General features: G+C 50.8%; 1 protein-coding gene across 1 annotated transcript in view; it reads right to left on the bottom strand.

Annotated features, from left to right (window-relative positions):
* The window catches only part of LOC132469832 (ADP-ribosylation factor-binding protein GGA1-like), an 11,905-nt gene extending 341 nt beyond the window's left edge, over nucleotides 1-11,564 (bottom strand). The window contains 17 exon segments of the mRNA XM_060067922.1: nucleotides 206-411; nucleotides 414-434; nucleotides 1,382-1,593; nucleotides 1,760-1,795; nucleotides 3,752-3,957; nucleotides 4,359-4,432; nucleotides 4,784-4,930; nucleotides 5,318-5,431; nucleotides 5,721-5,802; nucleotides 6,152-6,292; nucleotides 8,290-8,370; nucleotides 8,455-8,555; nucleotides 9,004-9,127; nucleotides 9,477-9,575; nucleotides 9,732-9,807; nucleotides 10,585-10,669; nucleotides 11,350-11,564. Coding sequence (XP_059923905.1) covers nucleotides 206-411; nucleotides 414-434; nucleotides 1,382-1,593; nucleotides 1,760-1,795; nucleotides 3,752-3,957; nucleotides 4,359-4,432; nucleotides 4,784-4,930; nucleotides 5,318-5,431; nucleotides 5,721-5,802; nucleotides 6,152-6,292; nucleotides 8,290-8,370; nucleotides 8,455-8,555; nucleotides 9,004-9,127; nucleotides 9,477-9,575; nucleotides 9,732-9,807; nucleotides 10,585-10,669; nucleotides 11,350-11,395 — 1,851 coding nt within the window. The 5' untranslated portion in view covers nucleotides 11,396-11,564.
* Between the last annotated feature and the right edge of the window lie 34 nt (nucleotides 11,565-11,598).

Here is an 11,598-nt window from a genome sequence, read left to right on the forward strand (position 1 = left end):
AGAGACAGAGACCGAGAGAGAGAGACAGAGAGAGAGAGAGACAGAGAGACAGAGAGACAGAGACAGAGACAGAGAGAGAGAGAGGGGGGAGAGGGGGGGAGAGAGAGAGATAGGGAGAGGGGGGAGAGAGACAGAGGACAGACAGAGAGAGACAGAGGAGACAGACAGAGAGGGGGGGAGACAGACAGAGAGGGGGGAGACAGACAGACAGACAGAGAGCTGACACAAAAGGCAGAGTGCCCCGTGACCCTTGCGGGGGGCTGACCTTGGGCGTGGTGACCTCCAGGCTGATGTGCGTGACGGGCAGCGGGGCGGAGGACAGCATGGACAGGATGACCACCAGCACGTCAGGCCGCTCTGCAGGGGGGTCCCGGGCGAAGTGGAACAGCACCCGCAGGCTGTGGCCGTCAACACCGTCACAGGCAGGAGGCTGCCTGGAGGGGGGGAGGGGGGAGGTAGAGGGAGTGAGGAGGAGGAGGAGGAGGAGGAGGAGGAGGAGGAGAGGGAGTGAGGAGGTGGAGGAGGAGGAAGAAGAGGGAGTGAGGAGGAGGAGGAGGAGGAGGAGGAGGCAGAGGTAGTGTGGAGGAGGAGGAGGAGAGGGAGTGAGGAGGAGGAAGAAGAGGAGGTGAGAGGAGGAAGAAGAGGGGAGTGAGGAGGTGGAGGAGGAGGAAGAGGGAGTGAGGAGGTGGAGGAGGAGGAAGAGGGAGTGAGAGAGGAGGAAGAAGAGAGGGAGTAAGGAGGTGGAGGAGAGGGAGTGAGGAGGAGGAAGAAGAGGGAGTAAGGAGGAGAGAGAAGGGAGTGAGGAGGTGGAGGAGGGGGAGGAAGGAGGGGAGTGAGGAGGAGGAGGAGAGGAGTGAGGAGGAGGGAGTGAGAGGAAGAGAGGGAGTGAGGAGGAGGAAGAGGTGAGTGAGGAGGAAGAAGAGGAGAGGGAGTAAGGAGGAGAAGAAGAAGAGGAGTGAGGAGGATGAGGAAGAGAGGAGTGAGGAGGAAGAGGAGTGGGAGTGAGGAGGAGGAGGAAGAGGGATGTGAGGAAGAGGAGGAGGAAGAGGGAGTGAGGGGAGGAGGAGGAGGAGGAGGAAGAGGGAGTGAGGTGGAGGAGAGGAGTGAGGTGGAGAAGGAGGAAGAGGGAGTGAGGAGGGGAGGAGGAGGAGGAGAAGGAGGAAGAGGGAGTGAGGAGGAGGAGGAGGAGGAGGAGTTTTTTTGTGTAAATAGTTCCTGAGAGGATTTGTCTCATGGTCAAACTACTGAAAAAGCGACCACAGCGAGGAAAGCGTTCCTCCTCGCTGTTCTAAGGACCACACCCTCCCTTCAAAATCCCCGCCTCCCGTGGTGAGCTGGGCTCTCCGACTCTCGGGACCGGGGTAGGTCAACTGGGACTTACTCGGCCGAATAGACTCTAGAGGCACGAATACATCCTTCAGGGTGACCTCCGGGCCGGCGGCGGAGTCCAGCAGGGTGGGCCCGAGGCTGGTCTGAGCGCTCAGGAGAGGCCCAGGCTGCTCGGCGCAGAAGGCCGGGATGGGGCTGGGCGTCATGTTGGAGCCGGACTTGCTCTGGAGGTCTCTGAGGGTGGGCTTGACCTGCTGCCGGTCCCTGGAGCACAAAGACAAGCCGGACACGAGGAGCGTCACCTCACCGCTGGAACACTGTCCATTACACTGACCTGATGGGTACTACGGTGTACTTCTACTACGGTCACTAAGCAGATGCTCTGTTTCAAAGCATCTTACACTGAAGGTACAAAGCCACGTGGCATTACCTTCTCTTGTCGTTGGTCCAGCCTTCTTGCGCCCCCCTGGGGAATCCCAACAGTATTACGGCCAGGCATATTAACCATGCAAGTGAATTTTACATCTTTTTTTAAGATCGTTTTGTAATCCAATATTCAAATTCTTTAAATACTCGGTGATCGAAGAGGGAAAACATCTGCTTCACTTATTACGGTCAATAGATACATGCCCCACAGACTAGGCCATGTGATCTGATCATCGTTAGTAAGACGTGTGAACACCATGTGACCATGTGAATACCATGTGACCTCAACCTCGTTAGTGACAGGTGAACACCATGTGTCCTGAACCTCGTTAGCAATAGGTGTGATTACCATGTGACCTGATCCTCGTTAGTAACAGGTGAATATGTGACCTGATCCTCGTTAGAGCTTTTAACACCATGTGACCATGTGAATACCATGTGACCTCCACCTCGTTAGTGACAGCTGTGAACACCATATGACCTGCACCCAGGGGTGATAGTAGAAAAAAAATCCTGAGCCTGAACCTTTTTCCCTGGGAGGTTAGCGGGCCCCAAAGCCAAGATATATGCCCTGATCAACATAATAGTCAAGCGGGATCCAGGGGTATGTTCCCCTGGGAGAACATTTTGATAAATAGACCCTTCAATTATAGATTCTGGTGAATTTTGTGGAAATAAATGGACAACATTAAGAGATGAGATGAACATCCCAATATAAGCCTATATTACAGTAGCATCTTTGTGTAGAGCCCCAGAGCTCTTGGGATCCTGAATGTACTGTATATATGGCCTTTACACCAGTGGTAAGCGTACGTTCGTATGTCTCTCGGGCACAACCGTTATGTTGGTCTGGACTTATATGATGTTTGTAAGGGATAATGTTGTACAGAACGCCGGTCATTATCAGGAAGATAAGCCCAGACAGGGCGAACTGGACCCCGACGCGAAGCGTTGTCTTGCCTCGCCCTGAAGCGTATTATTTTCAATAATGACCGGTGACGTTCTATACATTATCCCGCTTATTACACGGCTCCTTGCCAAAACGAAACAATTCCTTGCCAAAACGAAACAAAAGTGATAAGAAAGACGTGAATCAGGCAAGAAATCCACTTTCCTTGACAGCGGTCAAGTTCGGTGTGCATAAAAGTACAGACGGAGTGGACCAATTGCGAACTACTGCAGCTGCTCAGTTAAAAAGTAGCCGCACCCACCTAAAACTAATCGGAATAAGTGTATACATGTTATAGCGGACTAAACCTCTATTCCGCACAGAATTATATTTCCTTAGAGAATTGTATTCCGATTGAGCTGTTCTTCCACTTCTATTCGGATCAGATGTGTCCATGTAAACGCAGCTAGTGATCATACCAAAGATCCTTTATCCTTCTCAATAGGCTCTCTGATCATACTGTAGGCTACTATAGGTAAACACAAAACACATTCCCACGTGGAGTGACGCTAGAGTGAAAAGTAGAGAGTATAGTGAAAGCGCCTCTCAAGCCGCGTTCACACCAAAAGCGACTCCATACAAAGTCAATGTATAGATGCGTTCCAGACGACAGGCGTCTGGAACGTGTCGATATGTTGACTTTATATGGAGTCGTGCCGCCCCGTCGCTTTTGATCTGAACGCATGTTCACACACGTTCAGATCACGCAAACCTGATTTTTACTTTTTACATTTTTGTGTCAGATCACGCGAACCTGATTCTTTTTTATTTATTTTTTTCGCAGACACTTTGTTACGCCTATCAGGCATGTGAACATCATTAGTGACAGCTGTGATTACCATATGACCTGAACCTCGTTAGTAACAGCTGTGAACACCATGTGACCCCGGCCCTCGTTCGCAACAGGTGTGATTACCATGTGCCCTGAACCTCGTTAGTTACAGGTGAACACCATGTGACCTGGTCCTCGTTAGTGACAGCTGTGATTACCACGTGACCTGAACCTCGTTAGTAACAGCTGTGAACAACATGTGACCTGGTGATTACCATTTGACATGCAGGCTGTCGGGGGGGAGGGACTGCTGGAGGAGCGTCTTCCCCAGCAGGTCCAGCTCGTCCAGGGCGGAGGTAGAGGGGGCGGAGCTAGAGCCGGCGGGGGCGGGGCCGGAGGGAGGCAGGTGTGTGTGTGAGGGAGGGTCTGGGCTCAGGAGGCTGGGGGCGGCCGGGATGTCTGCTTCTATGCTGTCAGACGACTGGAGGGAGATGGAGGGAGAAGTCAGACGGCTCCCACTGTGGACATCACGTTAAATGATGGAACTGCTGACCTCCCTCCGTTTAGCAGTAGAGGTGTGCTTATTTATATTCTCGTTTAAAAACGTAATTGATCGGTCTAGCTGATTGCGTCCAGAGACATTTTGATTGGCGCCTAAAGATAACGACCTTTGTAAAAAAACTAAAATAAACGGAGCGGTTGTAAGCTAATATGGATTTGTACATCAAACACAATAGCCACTAAACTACCGCTCCCCCAACCTAATTGATTGATCCTTGATCCTTAGTAAAACATCACTACATTTGTGCACATTAATGGTACATGAGGTCACATGGTGCAACCCTAAAGATCCTCTGAAAAGCCGGAGCGGTGACCTCTGACCTGGAAGGAGTCCCAGGCGGTCGAGTCCTCGGGCTGGGAGGGGGCGTTCGACGTGTGGGTGCCTTCACTCAACCCTGGGGGGCACAACCCGGGATTAGTACGGTCTGTCATCCTGAGTACCGTCAATCAATCAAACTAACTTCATGTGTGGCACTACAAACATTTTCTGTGTACGTATTTAAATAGTTTTTTATACTTTCAAGTCTTATTAATGTCTTGTACTTTCTGCTGTGACACTCGATATACCCAACTGGGATCAATGAAGTTATGTCTTTATATAAAAATGCAATAACATAAAAGAACATTAAAAAAAGTTTAGTTTAAAATAAGCCTCAATCTGACTCACATAGCTACATTTAAGAGGTCATTTTAAAGTTTGTTTTGATCAGTCAATATCATATAGAGGTCAGAGGTTATGCTGTTACCTAGCGACATGAGTTCATCGTCAAGGAGACTGATGCCCGTCTCGGGGGCGTGGAAGGCGTCTGTGGGGGAGGGGAACTCTGGGAACGAGGGCGGGGACTGAGGCGACGTGTCCAAGCCTGATAGGTCGAGCAGCGCCGTACTCCCCCCTGCGACCAATAGGATCGAGGTCAGTGAACTCTCAAGCACATTGTCTGTGTATTGTGTTGTATGTGTCTGTACCTGTGTGTCTGTGCGTCTGGGTGTCCGTACCCGTGTGTCAGAGTGTTGTTTTGTGTTTGTCCGCACCTGTGTGTCTGAGTGTTGTGTTGTGTGTGTCCGTACCCGTGTGTCTGTGCGCGTGTGTGTGTGCGTACCTGTGTGTGTGTGTCCCCGTACCTGTGTGTCTGTGTGTTGTGCTGTGTGTGTTCGTACCGGTGTTGTGTTGCTTGTACTGGGTCCATACCCGTGTGTGTGTGCGTGTCCGTACCTGTACGTCTGTGTGTGTGCGTTGTGTGTGTCTGCGGGTTATGTTGTGTGTGTGTGTGTGAGGGTACCCGTCTGTCTGTGTGCGTCCCCCGCTGTGTTTCCGTTGACCTCCTCCCCCCTGACCTGCAGCTTGTACTGGTTGATGACCTGCGTCAGGCTGTCGTTGGCCTGCAGGATCTCCGCTGAGGGGACAGACCGGGTCAGAGGTCAGAGGTCGAGGAGGACCCACCGGGTCAGAGGTCAAAGAGGACAGACCGGGTCAGAGGTCAAAGAGGACAGACCGGGTCAGAGGTCAAAGAGGACAGACCGGGTCAGAGGTCAAGATGAGCCTCACTCGCCACGACCCGAGACGTGCCGTTACAAAACCAACCCTCTAGTGACATCACATGTGGGCGTGTCCACCCAGACGTGTGACGGACAGGTCAGCCCCCCAGTCTACCCAGTGGCCTGGACACATTGGTCCCCACTCACCCAGGGCCTCGTCGTTGTCCTCCGTGTCGCTGGCCAGACGGAACAGAGTGGGACGCATCTTCTCACAGCGCTGATACAGGTCCTACACGCGCACACACACACACACACACACACAATAGGTTACTATCTATACACAGCAACTCAAAGTAACACACACACAGATGCATGTGAACATAACACAGCTCACCCACACAAAAAAACGTGTGTGCATCTGTGTCTCTTTGTGTGAGTGTACCTGCAGCAGCACTGCGTTGCTCTCTCTGTGCGCGCGCTCGCGTGCGTGCGCATACCTGCAGCAGCTCTGCGTTGCTCTCTCTCTCTCTGTGTGTGTGTGTGTGTGTGTGTGTGTGTGTGTGTGTGTGTGTGTGTGTGTGTGTGTGTGTGTGTGTGTGTGTGTGTGTGTGTGTGTGTGTGTGTGTGTGTGTGTGTACCTGCAGCAGCTCTGCGTTGCCCGGCGTGCTGGGGGTGGCGGGATGGTACTCCTGCAGCATTTGGGACAGCAGCCCCACGCTCTCCTTCACCTCCTCGATGGTGCTCACCCGCTTGGACACCTTCTCCGCCTGCCGCTGGTCCTGGGAGACGGACAGACACACGCACGCACACACACACACACACACAAGAAATATGAGCCCAGCAAGAATGAAAGACAAAACTAGGGTACCACTGCCCCCAAGGGAGGGGGAGAGAGAGAGGGGGGGGGGGGACACAAAGACAGAGAGAGAGAGAGAGGGGGGAGACAGGCCGAGAGGGAGGGGTGAGAAGGAGAGAGGGGGGAGGCAGACAGAGAGAGAGAGCTAGGGAAAGAGCGAGAGAGAGAGCGAGAGCGAGAGAGAAGCAGGCAGAGATAGAGGCTGACATAAATAGGCAGAACAGATCATCTACCCAGGGGAAAGAGATGGGAGGGACAGGAGGAAGGGAGACGAAAGGGAGCAGGGCTCCCGTTACACCAGGAAAGGAAAGAAAACTCCAAATGACAATAGAACAGAGAAGACGCCATTTTCTCTCCATAAAGAAACGCTTAATCCCATTCTCTCGTTGACTCATGGCCAACCTACACCCTCACGCAGAAACTCTTTCACTTTGAACTAGGGACGTTGACCGATGACCGTTTGACCGATGGTTGACCGGATCAACGTTAACCGATCAATCTTGTCGCTTAAAAAAAAATTGGGGTCAGTGTGAAAAGATGATCAGATGAGGTGACTTATTGGAAGTTGGACGGACACGGCGACTAGCCCGCTGTTTAATTTCTCGTCAAGTCTTTATTATTCCCGCATGCGAGCGGTGGAGAATATGGTCTCTAAATTATTATGGGCAGTAGACTAAACGCTATAAGACTGCAGTTAGCCATCTCATTCGAAGATCTTTTTGTGTGAAGTGAGAAAAATTATCCCTCACGCTAAATTTTTCCGTCTCCTCCAAACTAAACAAGCGGCGTCTCTTCGGAGCTGTCATTTTCTTAAATGAGCCGCGGCAATGTTTCAAATGCCCTCTTCCGATTGGCCCCGTCTCTCTACACACGGTCAACTTGCAGTAAGCATGCCTCATGTTTCAATTCAAACACGGGTCGTGCCGCGGTTAGAGCCACTGCCTCTCACTCGGAGAGTGTTTGTGTGTGAGTCGGAGGCAGAACGGTAGAGAGATGAGGTACGAAATAGCAGCCGGCAGGCGCGGCTCGAAATGGCTGTTATTTCAAATTGCACATTTTAATCTGATCGGTTAACCGGTATTAACCGGTATTAACCGGTTAATGAGGCTCGGTGGTCGGTCAAGAATATTTTACATTTTCGACCAACCCTACTTTGAACTGCTCTTTACTTGGGTCTTCAAGGAGCAAGGGGACTTAAGCCAGGTTCAGACCCTACGTCATTTTGGTCTTTCACAATGTTCACAATAATCAATTCAGGCAATTATTGCCTCATCAAGTTTCCAAGACTTGGCCTAGAGGCACACTAGACGTGTCCACGTCGTAGGAGATACAACAGACCATCTTTGTCCGGCTACACAGGATACGACAGCCAGATCGGATGTCTTGCGGTTCATAAACAACACCCGTGACAGAGTTTCAGAGGTCAAGGAGGACACACCGGACACCAACTGAAGGTCTGAGAAGGCAAAACTGTGTTGGAATCGGTTCTGCATTTTGTAGTATGATCCCAGCGTTAGAGGAACTGATCCACAATCAGCACAGAGCCGAGTGTAACGGTGTGCAGATAAACCTGCATGATTTCTCTCTGTTACCTCTCTGTGTCTATGTGGCTATAAACCACAATGGACTTAGCTACCTTCTGTTGGATGCTTACAGGCAGACTTGGGGATGGACCTCCCATCACCTTCTGCTTGGGACTTAAAAGGTCCCAGGACACGCTACCAGGTGTGAGCGTGATTAGCCATTACTAGCCGTTTTGAAAATCTGCCCCTTCTGACATCACAAGGGGGCGTGTCCACCTAGATGTGTGCTGGATAGATGAGCAACGTTTGCTTCAGTCCACTGGGGAGGCTGGTAGACTGATCTATCCAGGACCTGTCCACTCTCTGTCAGGCTACCCAGAGACGGCGGAGATCTCACCTCTAGAACCATCTCTTTGATGAGCTTGTTGGCCGCCTTCAGGTCGTCTGGGTGCGTGCTGGTCAGGAGGTGGGACAGCATCTGGACAGCCAATGGGAGAGAGGTGAGACACTGTGAAGCACCAGAGGTTCAGATAAGGAGAGGTCGGGGAGAGGGGAGACTGACTTTGGATTTCTCTTCGTCCTCAAAGATGGCGTTCTTGGGTCTGGGAGGTGGCGGGTTCAGCATCTTGTCAGGGGGTAGCTCGGGGTCCTGCTTGACGATACCTGGAGGAGGAGGAGGAGGAGGAGGAGGAGGGGGAGGAGGTTAAGAAGAAGAAGAAGAAGAAAAAGAAGAAGAAGAAGATCACAAAATGGTACAAAACACTTAAAATTTGTTTTTAACAATTTCTAAGCTGATGCTTGACTTTCTGGCTCAACTAGACCCGGGAGCGCTGGCTTCCTATTGGCTGCCTCCCCATTTGCTCTTTACTTTAACATACCTACCTGACTGCTGTGGGACTCACTACAGTCGCAGCCCACATGCTAAGAACTTAACATGCCATTTAACGATGTAGCAAAGCTGTTGTGGTTGAATTGGTTACATATCCTCATCACCTTATCTTCATCCAATCAGACCTGCTTGTTGTGAGCCCGTGTCTTGTCGTGAAGGTACGGATGTATCTTAAATGCCCACAAATGTCTGTTTGTGTGTCTGCGTGTGTGCGCGTCTGACCCTGTTTCTTCAGCATTTGGTAGGCGTCCAGGATCTTGGCCTCGTCGGGCAGCCCCAGGGTCCAGCTGTAGATGAGCTCCAGCACCTTCTGCTTCACCGGCTCTGGGGACCGCGAGCCCAGGTACTGGGGGGTTCAGGGGGGGTCAGGGGTCAAACATCGGGCTTGTGACATGACAGGGCCGCTAAACCTGACCTCATGTAAACCTGACCTCATGTTTTCACGATGTAGCTTCCGTTGTGTGTTTTATCCTGCTCTACGTCTATGTTTTGTATTTTTTTGTATCTTGAATATCATTTGTATGCATTTTGATTCTGTGTTCTTAGATAAAACATACTTGTTAATGACACCATATAAAGGACAATTCAATAACACTACACAGAACATAGGGTGTCAACATAACTGTGCGCATGTGTACTCGTGCGTGCGTGCGTTTTCCTGCGACTGTGTCTGTGTGCATACGCATGCGCCTTACCTTGGGCGACACCACCTTGATGAGCTCGTTGAGGAAGCGGAACTTGCCCACCTCGCTGTGGAAGCGCTTCCCACAGGCCTTCATACACGTCTCCAGGACCTGCAGGACAGACACACACCCGGTACTGAGCCACACACTCTATAGAAACCCACAACCCTGGCAGTGTTAATTCTACGTTATATGACATGAGACCTCCAGGACCCAACTCAGACAGACCCTCCCCCCCCCCCCCCCCCCCCTAGCACCAGCACTCACCAGCAGGGCCTGCATGGACTCCCACTCCTGGGGAGACTGGATCTTGTGGGCCAGGAGTCGGGTGGCCAGCTGAGGTCTGACACACACACACACACACACACACACACACACACACACACACACACACACACACACACACACACACACACACACACACACACACACACACACACACACACACACACACACACACACACACACACACACACGATTGAGCTACTGTTAGATAGGCCCCGTTGTGTAACTAGGTGATAATCTGGTATTTCCAGACAGTCTGCATCCATCACACGTGACACTGAGTGAAATAAGGAAGGTGAACTCCACAACCACAGCCTCGAGCCGTAGGAGCAGAGACAAAATAAAAATAAAATCAAGTGTGGTGGCGTTTCAAATAATACAGGGACTATAAGCACAGCAGTGTGGGTGTGCAGAGGTGGCAAGATGAGTCATAGAAATGGATTGTCATTTCCTTTATAGAGCCTTAACTCGCCCGGATGAATATTATCTGTTGAAATCAATCGAGGGAGCATGAAATGAATTAGCTACAAATATATACACCACCAAGCAAGTATGCATAGGCCACTTTGGCCAGAAACGGTGTATATGGATATTTCTGTTTTTGTTGTTAAGCATTGACCTGCACATTTCCTGTGCTATCCTTCTGCAACACCTGAATTCCTATCACAGGATTAAAACAGGGTTGTCTTATCTTCATAAACACTTTGTTAAGAAGCAGTCTGTTAACACTTTGTTAACAGAGACGTGAAGGCTGTCAAACCTCCCCAGACCCATAAACTCCTCGCGAATCAGAAACACAGTACATCATCCACAGTTGGAAGTGGCCCGCCCTCACCCTTCCAGGTCGCCGTTGAGCTGATCGCAGAAGGCATGGATGCCCCCCCAGTCCGTGTCCTTGTTCAGAGGGTTCGTGGCTTTGTCTGTCGTAATGGGAGAAAAAATATGATACCGCAGGGCAGACAAAGGCGCCACTGTGATGCCGCGCAGGGACATTTCCTACCCATGCACTGGTCATCTCGACACTAAGACGCGAATGTTGAGGATTTCAGATTACTTCATTAAAAAGCAATCTGATTTACTGAATGTCAAGTTGCTTGCTTCATAGAATCTGACACCAGAGTGCCATGTAACCCCCCAGCACCATAGACACAGCACATAGACACACCACATATACACAGACACAACACATAGACAACCCCCAGCACCCAACACATGGACCAGCCCAAGGACCTAACACATAGACACAACACATAGACAATCCCCAGAACCCTACAGATGATAGACAAACGCATCCCCATGTACAGTACAATGGAGCTAGCCTGCCTATGAGTGTCCGTATATAAGTGGCCCAGTAGAGGAGCCATGCCTCTGATGCCATGTCTCCCTGCCCTGCTAACGCCTGCTCTGGGCTATGTTGACAGCTGTCTAGCACAACAAGCTAAGAGGCAAGCTAGCTCTTTAGCAGTCTGGCGGGGAGGATAGTGGGCAGTCTTAGCGCTCGTTATCTCGTTTATGGCTAGCCGTTCAAAGGCGAACAGTTTGTACACTTTAGTGTCTTAAGGGACGGTTGTCGGGTGTTGTTGTAGTTTAAAATACTCACTAATGCGAGACTCCAAACTCTCGGCGTCCGGCGGTGTAGCCATCATTGACGGGATCTGTGTTAACCTGGATGTTCTCGCGAGATTTGGGCCATCACCTGAACGCGCTGACGAAGCGCGTCCTGGACAGACAGGATCTGAGACCAGTGTCGAATTGGTGGATGATGACTTCTGGTGACTCGACACAGGAGATCAAGCGATTATATTGAATCTATTATGTTACCCTATATTCAATGAAATCACTTATATTA

Source organism: Gadus macrocephalus, chromosome 2 (assembly GCF_031168955.1).
Source record: "Gadus macrocephalus chromosome 2, ASM3116895v1".
Lineage (NCBI taxonomy): Eukaryota > Metazoa > Chordata > Actinopteri > Gadiformes > Gadidae > Gadus > Gadus macrocephalus.